The following is a 17,597-nucleotide window of genomic DNA, read 5'->3' as shown; positions in this document are numbered from 1 at the left end:
AGCACATCGACGATATTATTGCCGATTTCGAACAGGCCTTCAAGGTCTCCTCGGCTACGACCACCACGGGCGAGGAGAAGAGCAACGAGCTGCCCGTCGGCGAAGGCAGAGCGAGGACGCGCCTCTGGCCCCGTGAGGTGTAACGGTGATGAAGATATGTTGACAACGAATGAATACCCATGATTACTGTGCCAGTCATCTCACAATTCTCTCCTTTCTTTAGTGTTCATTTTCTATGCTTTGCGGTGAAATTTTCTGTTCCAGTCTTCGCCTTGATGAAATAGCATAACATTCGCAGGGAAGCTTCGTATTACTTTAGGGGTCTCCCAGCCGCCACACCATCGAAGTCCTAGACAGGCCGACCGTCTAACAAAACGCTGCACCTCGAATTATCCACCGGCTATTATGTAACTTAAGCTGAGATACTTATTTGTTTCACTCCCCCTTAACACTTTGTCTTAGCCCAGGATATGGCCGCGTCCTAGGAGCCTTGCCAGGTCCAGAAGGGTGTGTTCAGCCATTGCTGGTATTGCTTTGTGCATGTTGAAAGCTGTTCCCGACTTCAGGAATGATAGCTTTCTTTGAGGTTTCGGTCGAGTGCCGAATCTCATTGACGCCAGCCCTCGCATCAGTTCCGGTACTTGTTGGGGCAGTTCCGTTATGCAACGAACGCCGGTGCGTACTATCCATACGTAGGCAGTCATCAATTAAGCAAGTGGTATAGACGAGGGGGGCCAAACGTCCCGTTTTTGCTTCTTTGCAGGCTGTCATGCCCAGTTAGGTCATTCCTGTCACTGTTGCATATTTCTAAACACTTTGCGAGATGTACCCCTGGTTTCACGGTCAGGGTCGAGCATCCGGTCTTGAACATAGTCGAGAAAGTCGAGTATGGATGATTTTCCATCACCAACTCGCCCGTCTCTGACCATCTTTCGAAGCCACTGTATGTCGACCGTGTCAGTGAAATGCCCTCTCTGAAGAAGACGGATGCAGCGCGCGAGTTCACCTTGGGAACACTATCCTTGAGTTTGAACTTCTCTTCCTCGGCACAGGGAAACAAAAATTTGGAGCTGTCGCCGACGCGAAATGTAGCGCATAGCTCGACAATGTGCTTGCGTCGAAAATTTCGAAGGTTGCTACTCTCTTTCTCAAAGCTCGAGAACACAGCTGGCGTATTTCTCTTACCCCCTCCAGTAAGAGTTTTGAGCGCAAAGACTATGTTGGGCGGCTGCTCGAGATGAATCATTGATTCCTTCTCTTTCTTGAAATCTAGACCAAGGGTCCCGGGGTGCGAATTCGACTCAGAAAAGCATGAATATCATGGTGCACACGAACCGTCTGAACGATGCCGAACCCTCCTGTTTCGATTTTGGGGCCGATATGCGTCCATGGCATGATCGTCCCGTTGTCAATAAGATTAGAACGAGGTCGGCTTAGTGTAACGATCTGGCTATTTTCAAACAAATCGTAGTATCAAAGGAAGTATAGTTTACTATGATCAAAGGTATAGACTATGACTTCAAAGTGTCCAAGTGTTATGAGGCATTCCGGTCTACTTATGATGGCTATGTAGTAAGACCCTCAATGGCCAAGTGTGAGACCAATTTGAATGGCTCACTCGTCGGTTAGGATCCGATGATATGGGTTCATGGATCACAGTGATCCTGATATATCAACGATCCTCTATCCTGAGCTTTGAGCAAAGGGGCCATGTGACGTAAACCGTCCTTGTAGTTCTTGTTTTATCGGTCCGCGGCCGCATCCCCATGCCTGGTCGGTTTTGGACCGTGCCTAGGGCCTTGATTCTTGTTTCAGTGTAGGCGAGGTCATCCGAATAGATTACCTATATCCTTTGCAATAGGATTGTCGGGCGAAACTTCCAATCTGTAGACGAGTAGCATATCTCCCTCTTCTTTCTGAACAATCCTCATAAGAAGTTCCAGGTTCGTATCAAAGTAGGCTTAGGGGCGCTCAAACCCTCTTCAAGCCCACCCAGAGATCATTGGCTAACTTAGTCGTAATCGTCATGCCCTGCAGCATGGGCCGATCATCTCTGGCTTCGATGCCACCAAATGTCTGGAAAAGCCTCACGAGGAAGTAGCCCATCTGTGTGAGCGCAAACTGTTGTCCGATGCAAACCCTTGGTCCACCAGAGAACGGGATATATTCCCACCTGCGGCTGTCAATAGCCGATATCGGGAAGAAAAATAAGGGGGAAACTCACGAGACGCGTAGTTCGCTCCACCGCTCTGGGCGGAATTCCTCGGCGTCTGGGCCAAATATGTCCTCTCTGCGCTGGATGGCGAAGAAAGACCACCGCACGGCATTTCCCTTAGGGACGAACACCGGCGACTTTCCATCGGGTCCGCCGCCCACAGGGAGGACGGTATCCCTCGCGGCAGAGCGGGAGAGGCTTGCGACAGGAGGAAATAGACGAAGAGCTATCACGTTGTTAGCACATATCTTTTTCTCTTCTTCCGCCACAAAACTTTGGTAGAGTTGAGCCTACCTTCTTTCATTACCATGTTCAGGTACTTCATTTGCTTCAGGGTCTCCCACGTGATCTCGGCACCACCTAGGCTGTCAATTTCGGTCCTCAAGGTCACAACGATATCAGGGCGCCTGGCAAGGACCCATAGCAGCGATGCCAAGATACCGGCGGTCGTGTCTCGGCCAGCAAGGATAAGGGCAAGAAGCTGTGACCGAATGTACTGAGGATCCCGTCCAGAGTCGACCATCTCATTGAGGAAGACGTAGCTGCGTTCAGGGGCTCGCTTCTCAGCTTGCACCTTCTCCACGTATTCATCGACAAAGCGGTGCACGAAGCGCAGGCCTTCGTCAAACTTTTTATCCCTATCCAGGAAGGCCATGACGCCGAGGCGAGCGCGGTTCGCCGAGCGGGCGTTGACGTAGTCGAACATCTTAAAGAACTCGACGGCTTCTGCCGAGGGATTCGTGAGCGTGTTTGTCGAGTGTCCGAACCTGAAAATGTGAGACTATTGGAACCACTTGCAGACGGAAGATGCCTACATGAATTCGGTGGCAGAGTCCATGGTCATCCTGTACAAGAGATCCTGCAACTCCACCCTTTGACCATCTTTGGGAATCTTGTCGAGGAAGCGATTGACATGTTTCCTGAAGCATGCCAAATCGGCTATCTGGTTCCGGACGAAGCTGGGGCGCATAGTGGCTCGAGCATCGTGCCAGAGCGCACCGTTGGCCGAAAAGATGGCATGAGGGCCGAGGATGGGCAGGACAGCGTCGAGTCGTGGGCCAGCGACGACCCAGTCGTCGAAGGACGACGCGAGAATTGCCTTGAGGTTCTCCGGCTCGTTTGTCATGAGAACCCATTTGCCGAGCGCCTTGACCCAGAACGTGTTCCCGACGCGCTTGAAGGTGCTCTGCCAGTGCTCCAGGAGCACGTTGCCCTTCATGGCCTTGAGCGAGAGTCGTAACCAATCAAGCCCCAGTATCGGGTCAGAATGGGGGTATACAGGTGCAGGGAGGCAGCTCTGGGAGCGCATCTTGGACAAATACCTGGCCTTGCTGTACTGGGTCATGGCAATCGGAGCCAGGATCATGGCGAGAACAGGTGATGCGGCATAGTGGACGGGAGTATTGTGTCGATTGGTCTTGGTCTGAGAGAAGTATACCTCCACAACGGTCCATGAAATATAGGCAGTTAGGACAGCCGACAGGCAAAAGTGAACAATGTGTGGTGCCATGGCCGGTGTGGTGATGTTCACGACGCGGAGGCTTGGTGTCATACCATCTAGAAATGATGAAAGCCGGGCAATGGCTGGATTGTCGCACCTTATAGTACCAACGACGAGTCAGCTCAGCCAGCTTGAATTCATCCCGATGCAACCCAGGGGAGGGGGGGTTTCGATCAGCCATCGGCGTGAAGCACGTGAAGGCGAGGTGCGGGGGAGCTCAACATCTTCAGAAGAAAGGGAAAACTTGATGCTACGCTAATCGCGAAGGAAATTCATATTCCCCGATTGATGACGGCCCTACTATTGATGGCCAGGATCATACAGACTCAATCCCGCAGGGTCGGTTCATAGTAAGGATACAACGTAGGCAAGAAACCACAACATACCATGTAGTGTGTGACGTTGACCCCGGTAGGTCCCGCGGTGCGTAGACCCCGGACTCCGGCCTTCACTTGGTGGCAGGGTCGCCTTCTGCTCCGTGCAGAGCATTATAGTAGGCGACCACGTGTATTTCTTTGGCCAGTGGCCCACCCCGTTGACACCAATAACGGGAGGCGCAATGTAAGCTTCGCTCTCGCAGGGAGGAGTGGTCTGTCCTCCACGGGTAAGTAGAGCAACGGCGGCGGTTCCGAGGCGGCAGAACAACAGCCTTATTACTTCCAACGAGAAGGTGATATTACTCACGAATCTTGGCACCCTGTTTAGGTCATGAATCTAAACTTTCGGAGGGTTTCAACAATAGTTGATCATGCACATTCGCCTGGCAGAAGCAAGGAATGCACGACAGCCCTCTTCACGGCGGATTTTAGGGTTTGCGATCCGGAACCTCTGGCAGCTATAACTAACTTCTATATGACAAGCAATCTCCGAGACTTGCCGGCAATGCCGAGGCAGCGAGACTTTTCTATTTTCAGGGCAGTTACTGTTCCCAGCGCTGTCGCCGTGTTACATAGGTAAGCTATGCTTAAGAGTCCAAATTGGTTTCGCGTAATTGCCTGCTCACCGAGCACTCGCAGTTGGGTACGTGTCAGTCTACATGTACGTAGAGACTTTAACTCGTTTCCACTACGTCTCCGGCAGTTCTACTGTGACCTGGAGGGTGCTCGAACCCTTCTGCGTAGGCATCGTTTGAGCCCTCAGCGACCGCATCGCGTTCCCTCGGGCTAGGCCCCTTGAGGAACCATCCGATAAAAACGAAAAGGTTCCTGTAAACCTACCTGTTTTAATACCTCTGGAGGCCTAGTTTGTTCCATATTTGCTTGGATTTAGTGGATAAATGTAGTCGGGGTGTAGTGCTAGACCCAGGCGGATAGCAATGGTGTTGATGCCGTCCACGATAGAAGAGTGCTGCCCCGACTGTGGAGGATGTCAAGTACAACGAAGCAAGATAAGTCCGCTGGGCCCTCCACATGTACGTAACCCCACATCAATGTCCCTTGCTCCACGACTGCCGCCTATTTCCTTTCCAAGACAAGATGATTATCGTACGGCTGTAGACTCACCTTTTTCAAGGTTCCTGTGCTGTCTTCGAATGCGCAGGTGCCCATGATAACATGCGTCGTCGAGCCCAGGGCAAGCGAGGTAGCAATGTCGCTTGCACTAAGCAACGGAGCAATGACTATTAGGTAGGTGGGTTAGCTAGAATCCGGTACCAGGGACTGGGAATCTGTATACCAAAGGTCTAGCCAAGCACTACTATACAACCTACGGCTGGTGGGACATCACCAGTGCTGAAGATTCAGACAGTTGTCCAGGCCGGAATGACGCTGGGGGCACTTGACTCAGAGGCTCAGTACACGCCCATCCTGCGTTGCGAAGACACCGGACGGTGAGATCGGCCGCGGCTCAGTTCCTGCACCTTACCAGGATGTGGGCGCTGAGGCTGTGGGGTGTGACTGTTCAGGAAGGACACCAGGCGCTTGGGGAGATCTTGAGGATATGAGGTTCGAAGCCATTGTGGGATCCACCCCCCACCTTATTGGTCCACTTGAACTGAGCTCTCCAAACCACCAAACCACCAAACCACCAGACCTGACCTCATCCTCATCGCTTCACCTTCCTCCATCCCACCCCCCCATCACCATCAACACCGGCAACCCCATCGTCCCCTGCGACGCACCGAATACCACCCAAGATGAAGCTCTCCCTAGCCGGCCTCCTCGGCCTCTTCTCCTGCGCCGCCGCGACCGTCCAAACAACTCTGACGCTCTCCATTCCCACAACCTCGAACCTCAACCCGCAGACCCTCCCGCCGCAGACGCACGCCACGCTCTCGACGCTGCACGCCACGCACGCGGCCGCCCTCTCGCCGCACAACACGTTCACCTTCCGCAACCTCACCGGCCCGGCCTCCTACCTGCTCAGACGTCCACTGCACGACCAACATCTTCGTCCCGTACCGCGTCGACGTCGCCGAGGACGGCTCCCTCTACGCCTGGGAGGACGTACGCCGGCAACGACTGGGGCCAACAAGGGGCGAGGCCATCCCAGGGCAAAGGAATTCTCCACCCGGCGGCAAGGCTTCGAAGTTCGGCCGTCGGCGTCAAGGGCTACTTTGTCGAGCGGAGCAAGTGTATGTCCCCCCCCCCTCTTGGCTTCCTCGATTATTAGCCCTTCCCAACTCCCCAGCGTACATTTTTTCGTCGCACGACTAACCGCAACGGATGCTCCCCGCGCGCAGTCTCGATTGTCAACATTGTCATGAAGAACCCCATGATCCTCATGGGCATGGTCACGATGGGCATCTTCCTCGGCATGCCGTACATGCTCAAGAACAGTGCGTACCTCTCTTTCCACTGTCCTTCCCTCCCACCCCGTGACCCGTCAGCGGGTCAGTTTGCAGTCTGTCGTCGGGTGCGCGAAAAGGGTCGGCTGCTCGGAAAGGATCAGATCGCGCGGCAGCACCAAGCAGCACGAATGTACTAACATGGCTCTGCAGTGGACCCGAAATGCGCAGGGAATTCGAAGAGGCCCAGCGCAGCAACCCCATGAGCTCGCTGCTCGGTGGAGCGCCAACCAGGCCGGCGGCGGCGGCAACCCCATGGGCAACTTTGACGTTTGCGGGGCTTTCTCGCGGGCGGGGGGCTCCAGCTTCTGGCTCTGGCCGCCGCTTTCGGGGCTCTGGAAAAGAAGGAACGGAAAAGGAGGGTAAAAGCAAAGGCCACGGGGGGGGATTGAAGGGACGCGCCGTCATGGTCGACCAGCCGTTTCGCAGGGCGAAATATTGAGAAATACGATATGTCTGACGAATCTGTACACGAAAGCAAACCGACAAAAGGGGCGCCGGTACGCTGCCGGGACGGGACCTGCGCACTAGACACCGGCTTGCAGTGGCATCATTTCACAGGACAGTTTATGCCTTAGGATGAAAGCAAATGCGAAAGGGGCCCTTATAATCAAATTTCATATCCGGCCGTACACTTGTAAATGTGAAGCAAATGCGAAGGAATCGAATTAACAAAATGGACAGAGCTGACAGCGGTTAAGCCATGCCAGGCGCATTCATCTCAGAGCAGTTGACCAGTCCATCCACACGAAAATCAAAAATCCAACATCAGCCCACCTTCAACTACTACGCCTGCCTGCCGTCGCTGGCGCATCGTTTACTCGCCAAAGTCACCACCATCATCCATACCGTCCTCTGCAGCACGATTAGCACCTGGGTGTTGTACATTGTTGGTGAGGGTCCTTACCGTATCCGTCCTGATACGCCTCGTCCTGCGAGTCGTTGAAGCTGTTCGCCAGCATGGCACCACCGAGCATACCGGCACCGGCACCGAGCATCATGCCACCTGCCATGCCCATACCGCCGCCGCCACCGCCTGGTCTCCTGCCGCCGGCTTGCTGATAGCCGGGGTAGCCGCCGCCGTGCATGGGATAGCCCTGCTGAGGGGGGTAACCGCCATACTGCTGTTGAGGCGGGTAGCCGCCATACTGCTGCTGGGGCGGATATCCTCCGTACTGCTGCTGCTGGGGGTAGCCGCCCTGCTGGGGGTAACCACCATACTGCTGCTGCGGCTGGCCGCCGTAGCCGTGGCCGGGGTAGCCACCCTGGGGCATATGACCGCCGCCACTGCTGCCCTTGACTTTGCCCAAGAGCTTGCCCATGAGGCCGCCGCCGCTGCTCTTGCCGCGATCTTCGGGGCGCGGGGGCAGCTGCTGGGGGAAGCTGCCGCGCGTGTCACTTTGCTGCTGCTGCTGCTGCTGGGGCGGGCCGGCGGCCTGTGCGGGAGGAGGCTGAGAGGAGCTTGCGCCGGGCTGGGGGCTGGCGGAAGCCTGCGTGTAGGGGTTATGCTTCACATCGGAGGGGGTAGATGGGTTGTCGCCGGGGCGAGGGGCGTATCCGGGAGGGGGGCCATCTGGGGTGTCGTTCTGGGGCGGCAGCGCCGGCTCGGTGGGCTTGTCCCATTGGGACTGTTTCGTGTGGAGATTGACGTAGAACCTGGAAATGTTAGCGAATCTGTCTGGTCTGATGTTGCGACAGGCGCAGGCAGATGAAAGAAAAGCTTTGAGGCTCGTCACTACTCACCAGGCGTTGTACTGTGTGTTCCAGCGCGCTGTCCAGCCAGGCGGAAGCTCGGGAGGGGGAGGCCCCGATGGCGCTTCAAAATCGGCCATGTGGGGGTTCAGAGGTAGACGCAGTTTCGACGTGAGAATAGACTATCGTGATTGCAGATTGTGGACGAGAAGGCGCAACGTAGTGACCTGGCGCAGCTGTGGTGAAAGTGGTAGTAGGTTGACGATGATGCCAGAGAAAGAGGGCGGGGGGGGGAGAGAGTCGCGGAAACGCAGATGGCGAAACCCCCGGACTTTTAGCACTCAGGCGCTGCCTGCAGGTCAAGTCAAGTGAAGTGGACTCTTTCCGCCACGCCTGGGTCCCTACCTAGGCTGAGGCAGTAGGGAAGCTCCAGGCTCGGAATGCGGTTGCCGACTGAGAAGTCACCTTACACCTTGTGCGTCAAGTTGGCCTTCGATTTGCCCCTCATTGCGTCGGAGACACCCCGCTATCGTCGAGCCACGGCCAATGCGCATCCACCGCCCAGACACCCCGGCGAGCAATGGCGCACTGTAGCATCGTCGCGACCCTTGTCGCCACGCCCGCCGCGCCGTCCAGCGCCCAGGGTAGCTCCTGCCACACGTTCCTGCACGCTGCACGCTGCACGCTGAACTCCGTCGTTCTACAGCGCAGCCCATGCCCCCTAACAGTCGCCCTGCGAAAAGCGACCCTCGGCCCACGCGTGCTGTAGGGCGGGCAGGGCACCCAGACAGCCAGGGCCGTGGTGTGGCTGGTGCAGGCCTCCAACGATGACATCGTGACCAGGCTTCGGGCCTCAGCTTTTTCCCGTCCTCGTCTCTGCTGGTCATCATCATGTGGCAAGCCCATCCAAAGAGGAAGGCAGGGTTTTTTTTTTCCCTTTTGTTCCCGTCACCTACCTGCCAACCAGAAGCGGTGTGCCCCCGAATCAGTTGGATCCTCGTGGCCCAGCCTGGTTCTTCTCGCCCCCTCCCCCCGCGTGCCCGCCAAGTGAAAACACCTCCTCACTAGCCTTGGCCTTCCTTCCCTCTCTGTCCCTGTCCCAACACGGACGGTTTGCTTTCCCCCCAGCACCATGGCCGCTGTGCGCTCCTCTCGCCCAGTGAGGGCGGGATCCCCCATCTCGATTCATCCGCCGCCCGGGGCGTAGGAGGGAGGGCTGCGCAAGCTGGGGTGGCGCAGCCCACGGAAACTGCACGGTGGGCCATGTCCTGTACTGTGTAGTGTTGAAGGGAATCCCAGAGCAGAGCCTCACTCGCTTCTTTCCAGAACGTCCCCATTCTGTAGACCACTTTTTTGACATGAAGCTGAAGCTGAGCTCGACCCATCGTATCGTCCATGTGCCTGGCTCGGTTGATGTCCGAAGCCCCCCCCCTCCCCCCTCCTCCCCCTTCCTCCTCCTCCTCCACGCAGGACACCCAGCCCCTCTCGGTGGACTCCTTGGCTGGCCTCGTCACTGGTCCTTCTGCTCTACGCGCCAGCATTAAGCTCATTGCCCAGCAAGTCTAAGTGGTGGTGCTAAGAAGCGTGCCTTTCTTGATCCTGCACATCATTCGCATTAGCCACTTGCCATGTGTAGTCGTGGAGCCCAAGAGAACCATGCGACAGCCAAGGCCAGACAGACAACGAATCAATGATGAGTTCAAACTTGCATTCCTTCTAGATGCGTTTCGCTGCCGGTACTCAGTAACACCAAAAAGCACCCCCGTTCCCGAGCGCTGGAGGTCCATGGTCGACAAGACGACGTCCCGATCCCGGTCCCGATCCAACGCCAAAACCGACTCTGACAACGGAAAAAAAAAAAAAAAGAAAAACCCAGAAACAGAAAGAGACGTAGAAGACTGTTCCTCATCAAGGCAAGTCCCGATCATCACGACGCCTCTCCCCAAAGAGATACGCCGCTTCCATGCAATACCCGCCACTCCCGTTCCGCATGAGCTTCTCGCTGCCGTAGCAGATAATGGCCGCGTCCACAATACCGCTGAGTATGTTCTCCATGGCGCCCATGACCGAGAAGCCGATGAAGCTGGCGACGATGCCGACAATGTAGGCGTATGCCGACCCGCGGGTGCCCATGCCGTCCGACGCCGCGATCCGTAGCTGCTTCGCCGTCATGACCCAGCCTGCGAACCCGAGCGCCGTGGCCATGATGAAGCGGGTCGCGTAGAGGAGCATTTTGGCCAGCCGGTACGGCAGCGTGGGCGACCGGGCACCGCGCAGAGATGACGTGAAGACGTGTGGCGTCAGAGTCGTCGTCGGGCGCCCCGGCGACAGGAACTCCATGCGACTGAGACCACGCGCGGCCGCCTGCAGGTTCTGCGAGTGTATAGCGCCGTACGTAATGGTCAGGGGATTCGTCAAGGCAGCGATGGGCGTGGGGATGATCCGTGAGCTGATGGCTTCAATGATATTCGACAGGCTCCTGGGAAGAACAAGCAGAGGGGCCCGGATCATCAATGCCAGGAACGTCTGCTCGCAGATGCTGCCGAATATCGTGGTCAAGGCGTGTCCCATAGCAGCCATGACAATGTCGTTGGAAGACGGCGCAGGCGCCGCCATGCGGTGAAAGTACCACTGCGATACTGTCGCCGCTGTTGTCGCGCGCTGCACCGAGTTGATGACGCCGACTGTCCACATGTACATGAGAATGAACCAGACGCCGAGCCACCAGCTGGAGACCCGGATGACAAACCGTGCGAGGCTCTTGGAGAAGTAGCCACCGAGGAAAATGCGCGTGAACATGCCCATCCAGATCCAAGTCCACACCACAATCAACGCCAGACAGGCAAAGCCCAGGACGAGAAGAGCCGAGTTGGCCGCCAGGATGCGGCTCGCGAATTCGAGAATATCTACCGCCTGCCTGATGCTGTGACGAGCTTTGATGACGAGGAAGACCCAGACCACACAGCTCACAGCTGGCACCAGAGAGGCCCACCGCAGTGCGCGGTCCTGGAAGCTCGCCCCATGCGTTGAGCCCTTGAAACTCGACACGAACGCGTAAAGCGCAAAGGTGCCCATGATGACGGGGACGGCAACAACGACGAGGCCCGCAAGGGGGCGGGCGAAGGACCGCAGAGCCGCAAGCCAGAAAAGCGCCACGATGACCGAGATCAGAGTGTCAACTGCGAGCATGTGGAAGGATGCGTGTAGTGTTGTATAAATCGTGTCGCCCATGCCCTTGCGTGTAGACGTATGCAGCCACACCAGTACGAAGGTCGAAAGCAGGGCTGCAAGAAGAATGAGAAACGCCCAGGCGAAGAAGGGGTCGTACTTGAAAATCTCGCCCTCGGCTAGTGGTACAGTGGCTGGCATCACCTGGCTCTCCGCCTCGGCTTCCTGTTGCTCGTCGTACTCGGACTCGTTGGTTGACTCCCTACGAAGCATGAACTTGTTCCGATCCGCCTTGCCCTGGAACTTCTGGAAGGCGGGTGGGCTATTGTCGTCTTCCAGCTCGCCCGTCAGCGACGCTGGGGGATCGTCGTATTCCGTCTGGGACTCTAATCCGACGTCGACCATTTTCGGGTTTCCTTCGGAGCTGTGGTTGCTGTCCCGGTCGGTCGCATCTCGTTGCACATCTTCCGCCTCTTCGTCGATGGCTCCTTGCCCCCTGCCACGCCCGCTGAAACTCCGTGTGCCGTTCCAGCTGCTGCGAATGCCCCTCCTTATGCTCCGATCTTGATAACGTCGGCTGTGGCTGCCTTCGTTGCTCTGGTCGAGCGAGCCACGGCTCGCGTCGGGGTCCGTCTCCGTGCTCTCGGCAAGCTTGCTCGCAGCGGCGACGCGACGGGACCTCTGCAGGGCAAACAAGTCGGCCGCATCCCTGTCGCGCTCGTCCTCGTCGTCATCCTCCCGGTACTCGTTCAGCGTGCTGTGGAAGAGCGGTGCGTCCTCGCGGGCTACGGACATGCGGGAAGCGAAGCCTAGCTGCCCGAACCGTGAACCGCCGGCAACGTAGGGATTGCCGGTGTACCCCCTTCCAAGAAAGGAGCGGCCGCCAGGGTTTCGTGTCGATCGTGCGTTCCGGTCGGAGGGCTGTCGAGGCGGGCTGTCGCCGTTGTCGAGCTGTCCGCCGAAATTGGATATCCTACTCTGTGACTGCGCCAGGAAGCGCGAGGCATCTGCCCGACAACGTCAGAACAACGTCTAACAGTGAGTGATGAGAGGTCACGGCGCGGGTCACTCACATTCCGAAAACATGGTGCTCCAAACTCCGGGGACCACCTCCCCTCTGGAACACGAGCGTTGTTTGCCTTCAAGTGTGCCTTCGAATGGCCCAGAGTCGACTTCGGGGTGGTGATTGGGAGTCCAGGCAGATAAGGCTGGAGGAGGGGGGAGCTGCCTAGCGATAACAAAGGCGATGGCGGTACGGCCTCTGGGTGTATTGGGATGTGATGGCGAGAGTTCAACAACGAAAAGAAGACGCAGGAAGAGTATGTATTGTTGGTGCAGAGAAAGCTGTAGTCCGGTGGCCGTGCTGTCACCAGTTTCAATCGAGGGTCATGAGGTTCGGATAGACAGTCGCAAGAAGAGAGATGAAGGATGGCGAGTGACCGATTGCCGGAAACAGGTCGGTGAGCCAATACGCCAGTGGTGCCAGTGCACCCAATCCGCATGACTGAATGACTAGGAATGACTGATGACGGGACGGCAAGTGCGCGGGACCTCTCCCCATCTGGACCCTGGACTGAGCGCCGGCCTGAGCGCTACGTGACGCTGCTGCAGCCTGATGGGCCCCGCATGGAGCACTGCACAGGTTCCAGTGGTCACTGTCTCCACCCGACGGACAGGCGAGCACTGATTACGGCATCCACGTACTGGAGATGTTTTGTCATCTATCAACTCCATGGTTTGTGCTACTTTGTCTGTCTTAGTGGCTTGCTGGTCAACATGTATTTCTTACCGCCTCACTCTCCCCCGTGCCTGTGTTCGTTGCTTCTCATGACCTGAACAGTCTTTCATGACGCTTCCTCCACATTCGCTTGTCTTTTTCAGCAGGGTATGACCCAGGTTCGTTGACAGCAGCCAGCCGGGACGAGCGACACATATCCATCCTGTCCTCCCCCCCCAGACACGATGGACTGCTCGACGCCCTTGGTACACGGCTTCGCATCCATGCTCTCGTCACCCACAACCTGAGGCATCTCGACAACGACCTGGTCGGTCTTTCCTCGAAGGTGGGGGGGGACTATGGTCGGCCAGAAATCATTAGTGGTGTGCACATCCCACCTGCACTGTTCGGCAGCAACAGTCTCGCGATATTGCTTCGCAAACGTGGTGACTCCTTTGCGCGCAGCTCCCTCGCGCTCCGACTTGAACTGCACCAGGAGGCTGAATGTCGACCTCCGATCACTGACAAAGGTCGTGCCGTATGACGATGATCGCTTGGGTGGAACCGGGTTCCAGTTACCCAACTCCTTGCCATCTACTTTGCTCCCACGGAACTGGCGGTGGAGAATGGCAGGCGTAAAGCCGCCCCAGCCCATGCACACAAGTCTCGGAATACGCCATCGGGGGATCCAGCCATAGAACGTTTTGGCCTTGCCGGGCCTGCAGTCACTGAAGGAGAAAGCGAATGCCTTGCGTTGGGTTTTCTTGAGCAACACGACACCTCTTCGGTAGATTTGGTCGAGCTCTATGTTACGACCGCGCTCGATGAGAGGGCCCAAGAGGGCGTAGTCGGCTGCTTCCATTGGCCCGTCGTAAGAATGGCAGTAAACGACAGAGTCGCCACGTCGAGAAGACTCATCAAGGCTCTAGTTTTGGTTGAAGTACTCGACGCTGGACTCATCATCGTCTTCTCCTTCATCAGTGGCCCGAGAGAACTCGCTCGAAACAATGACCCAGACCTGGCGGTCGACCAAGCTGCCGGGACTCGGCATCGGGTAGGCTCTCGAGGCCAAGGTTGCTTCTGTACCATCGCAGCCGGTCGGATTGAGGGCCATGTCGAATCGAGGGTACTGGGCTTGAGGATACTGCTTCCAAATCGGTTCGGGCTTCTTGCTGCGAATCTGCGGAGCAGGTTCAACAACGTCTTCCTCGCCAAAGTGCCAAGTGTTGTTTCTGAAGGCCTCGTTGTTGAATACCCAGCTGTACGTCCCATTCTCATGAGACAAGCCATTGATTGCACTGTTGTCTACAGTATTGATCTCGCAATGGGCTTTTCCAAAGTTCCGGTTATTATTATCTTCGTCGGTATGCAGATCGTTTGCTTGATCAATATGATACACGCTGTCGGCTTGAGAACCGCCGGTGTATGAGTCGATCTTCTGGAGCACCACAAGACTAGAGTCGTCTGCGTTGCTCGAAGCCGTGTCATCGGCGGTCGTATCTGATGACCCGTCTTCTGAAATGCCGTCGCTCAGAGCACCTTTGGGAATACTATGTGCGGCAAAGCTGGGGTCGTCTTCAGCAAGCGAGACGACTCGTGTTCCACTCTTTGAGCTGACTTCGCCAACAGAGCTTTGCGACCCGTCATTATCAAGACCATGGATGAGACCATCGATGGGTGGCTTGTTGGCGAGAGTCGGAGGTGCAACGCCGCCGGAGCCTTCATCAACAAGTGAGGCATATGCGTCGTCGCTAATGAAAGATTCATCTTCTACAACGAATTCGAGTATAGGTAGCAGTTGAGGCTCGTGCATAGGGGTTCCAGCTATGTCAACGCGTTCAACAGAGTCGTCGTCTTGCCGGGTCTCAGGTTTAGGGTCATCGTCCATCGTGGCGTTTCCGATGCCGGTTGCCTTGGCGTGAGTAGTATGTCCCATGGCACCTGAGTCTTTGATCGGAATCTTGAGAGAGCTCATGTCGCTGAGGTTGTCAAATCGATAGCTCAACGCCCGCTCAGTAAGAATGGACAGTGCCCAGAAGAGAAATTGTCGGTGCAGTGCAAGTTAGGCCGTTCTTCGAGCACATGTTAGTTGGCGTCCGTGTAGATGAAGAAGCAGGGTAGAGTGCGGACAACGCAGCAGAAGAACTCGGTAGAACCGAAGTAAGGAACTAACCCGTGGATGAAAGTTAACGAAGGGGCGTCGAGGCATGGATGTAGTCGAATCCAACCCATACTCCGAGTGAGGAGTACCAAAATATGGTCCACTGGGACGAAGGACTTTCGGCCACACGTCAATGATGCTGTAGTCGTGTCTGCGTTGACACAAGATAAGCTCTTCTAAGGTAAGGCAAGGTACCTTAGGTGTAGGTGCTGTAGAAGGGAAAGTTGATGCCCAGGTAACGTCGGTTATATTTGGCAAGAACCCCCCTGGTGCGTCTCTGAAGCTGTCGTGGAAAGAACTTCCGGTAAGGGCAGGCACGAACGACTATTGACAGGGCTGTACAAGTCGGAGTCTTTTCGTTCGGTTGCAGCAAGTTTCTTATGAATATTCCGCTCGTGACGAGAGTTCGCATCTCTTTCTTCCACGACCTGCGCCCACGCATTATAATGGCCTGGGCTGCGCGCCCTGAAGACAAGTGCCTGAGCGGATCATTGCGGAGGTTGTAGAGTAGCTTCACGAGGTTTTGCATCTCATATCAATATAAATAAGTCACCATACCTTCTTCAAGCAACAACAGTATAGCATTTTGACGTGCTTAATACAGAGATTGTGCAAGCACTCGAATTGGAGCCTGGATGACCCGTTTACAGGCACGATGCTACACCTGCTGAGGTTCTTCTGCACCTGTAACTATCTAGGTAATTAACTTGTGGCAGGTCAGCTCGAATTCATCAGAGATACAACGAATTATTGATCAAGCCTTTGGCTGGTCCTATTGCGATACCTTGTGATGCCGCGGAGTCTCGGGACAATTGATCACTTGAGGTGTCAGATCGCTTATCGGAGTATCATCCCCGAATGGCGGGGTCTCGGAGAAACACGACACACAGCGCACTACTAAACCGACGATGACCTCGTAGTGGATGTCCGGGGAGTTTCGGGGTACCGGATTGCGCAGGACAAGGAAGGAATATAAGAACAAAAGGGACCTTTGACAAGCTCGAATTCACTGATGGACTCGCGACGCCCATTCTCGCTATCATTATCTCCAATCGCCTTCTTTCACCCGTCCTTTACTGTGCTCTCATTACAATCCCCACGCCGCCAACCATGACAGTCAAGCCACTCGGCACGCCGCCGACAACTGTGAGCCTTAGTCCCATAGCTCTGCCATTGCCCCCATCAGCTTTCTTTTGCTTACAGTAACAGTTTGCCGAGATCACCGCTCAGGAGAAATCACTGACGCTGCCTCACTTTACCGCTGAAGATGCCTTTGAGATCGGCGTCTTGATCCGGAATCGACTGAGAGAAGTTGCGGAGCAGGCGGCAGTGATCAACATCACTCTCGCGAACAACAAGCAGTTGCTGTTCCATGCCACCTCAAGACCAGGGACTGTGCCGGAGAACGACAACTGGGTTGCCCGCAAGAGGAACTTTGTTCTGAGATTTGGATGGAGCTCCTGGGCGGGCCACAACCTCTTCGACAAGGGCAACGAGGAGAACTTCAAGGCTCGTTTCCAACTGGGGGAGACGGCTGGCGACTACGCAATTCATGGTGGTGGCTTCCCTGTCCGTGTCGACGGTGTTGAGGGGCCGATTGGCGCAATCGTTGTGAGCGGGCTGGCACAGGAGGATGATCACCAGGTTATTGTTGAGTCCTTGCAAGCTTTCCTGGAAGAGCAAAAGTAGACTGAATATGGTCTGTAGACTCAAACTAGAGCCCATGTCATAATTGAGTGCCACTATTCCACATTGCCAACCCTTACTGATCTGAAAGGCCATCGTCTTTCTTGACGAAGGTGAGATGGGCCTAACTAACATATGACAAGTCATCCAAGCGTCTCGATACAGCCATAATGAGAAGGTGCGAATAGTGTACGGAATACTTCGATGAAACAACAGACCAAGTGCGGCTCCCCCTTCCATCCCTCCGAGTTGGTTGTGCAAGGGGATCGTGCGAGTCAGCTATCAACTCATCTAGACATTCTCGCGGCAAAGGATCGCCATTTGAGCACACCTTCCGACATTCCCAGAAGCTTATCAATCAAACAGCCCCGAACCCCTCTCGGGTCCGGATGATCAGCCTGTAAGAATCGCCACCGACCGAAGGCCGACGTTGCGGCATGGCGTGATGCTCCCGCATGTATCGCAATACGTCAATTGCGCCATCGGTCAACGACCCGCGCACCCCGGGATATGGCCCCCAATAGCAGTATAAGTCAACTACGAATGCGTATGAATTGGCAATGTCTACACGGCTCGTTAACACAGATTACACCAGTGCGCCTCTTTCAATATGCCTACCGAGTTCATCAGTCTCACATTTCCAAATGGCTCTACGGAGCTCAACCCCATTCC

General features: G+C 55.7%; 7 protein-coding genes across 7 annotated transcripts in view; 3 read left to right on the top strand and 4 right to left on the bottom strand.

Moving 5' to 3' along the window:
• Nucleotides 1-183, top strand: part of VDBG_03027 (O-acetylhomoserine (thiol)-lyase) — a gene marked incomplete at both ends in the record, with an annotated part of 1,696 nt that extends 1,513 nt beyond the window's left edge. The window contains one exon of the mRNA XM_003006842.1: nt 36-183. Within this exon, the coding sequence (XP_003006888.1) occupies nt 36-183 (148 nt within the window). The remainder of the gene's footprint in view (nt 1-35) is intronic.
• A 1,788-nt stretch (nt 184-1,971) lies between these two features.
• On the bottom strand, nt 1,972-3,560 carry VDBG_03026 (cytochrome P450 52E1; the record flags this gene model as incomplete). Its single annotated transcript, XM_003006841.1, has 4 exons — nt 1,972-2,173; nt 2,225-2,441; nt 2,510-2,982; nt 3,031-3,560. 4 exons carry the CDS (start codon nt 3,558-3,560, stop codon nt 1,972-1,974), a joined length of 1,422 nt encoding a protein of 473 aa, XP_003006887.1.
• Nucleotides 3,561-5,850: 2,290 nt separating this feature from the next.
• Nucleotides 5,851-6,641, top strand: VDBG_03025 (predicted protein; the record flags this gene model as incomplete). Its single annotated transcript, XM_003006840.1, has 3 exons — nt 5,851-6,082; nt 6,190-6,288; nt 6,397-6,641. The coding sequence occupies 3 exons, from the start codon at nt 5,851-5,853 to the stop codon at nt 6,639-6,641; spliced, it is 576 nt and encodes a 191-aa protein (XP_003006886.1).
• A 726-nt stretch (nt 6,642-7,367) lies between these two features.
• VDBG_03024 (predicted protein) lies at nt 7,368-8,333 on the bottom strand (the record flags this gene model as incomplete). The annotated part of the gene is made up of 2 exons (XM_003006839.1): nt 7,368-8,157; nt 8,245-8,333. 2 exons carry the CDS (start codon nt 8,331-8,333, stop codon nt 7,368-7,370), a joined length of 879 nt encoding a protein of 292 aa, XP_003006885.1.
• Nucleotides 8,334-10,101: 1,768 nt separating this feature from the next.
• Nucleotides 10,102-12,447, bottom strand: VDBG_03023 (conserved hypothetical protein; the record flags this gene model as incomplete). The annotated part of the gene is made up of 2 exons (XM_003006838.1): nt 10,102-12,368; nt 12,435-12,447. 2 exons carry the CDS (start codon nt 12,445-12,447, stop codon nt 10,102-10,104), a joined length of 2,280 nt encoding a protein of 759 aa, XP_003006884.1.
• Nucleotides 12,448-13,238: 791 nt separating this feature from the next.
• Nucleotides 13,239-15,053, bottom strand: VDBG_03022 (predicted protein; the record flags this gene model as incomplete). The annotated part of the gene is made up of 2 exons (XM_003006837.1): nt 13,239-13,933; nt 14,165-15,053. The coding sequence occupies 2 exons, from the start codon at nt 15,051-15,053 to the stop codon at nt 13,239-13,241; spliced, it is 1,584 nt and encodes a 527-aa protein (XP_003006883.1).
• Nucleotides 15,054-16,349: 1,296 nt separating this feature from the next.
• On the top strand, nt 16,350-16,928 carry VDBG_03021 (DUF336 domain-containing protein; the record flags this gene model as incomplete). Its single annotated transcript, XM_003006836.1, has 2 exons — nt 16,350-16,385; nt 16,449-16,928. The coding sequence occupies 2 exons, from the start codon at nt 16,350-16,352 to the stop codon at nt 16,926-16,928; spliced, it is 516 nt and encodes a 171-aa protein (XP_003006882.1).
• Nucleotides 16,929-17,597: the final 669 nt, after the last annotated feature.

This window comes from Verticillium alfalfae, genomic scaffold (assembly GCF_000150825.1).
Source record: "Verticillium alfalfae VaMs.102 supercont1.3 genomic scaffold, whole genome shotgun sequence".
Classification (NCBI taxonomy): Eukaryota; Fungi; Ascomycota; class Sordariomycetes; order Glomerellales; family Plectosphaerellaceae; genus Verticillium; species Verticillium alfalfae.
The sequence above is the reverse complement of the archived record's forward strand: the minus strand, read 5'-3'. Positions and strand labels throughout refer to the sequence as shown.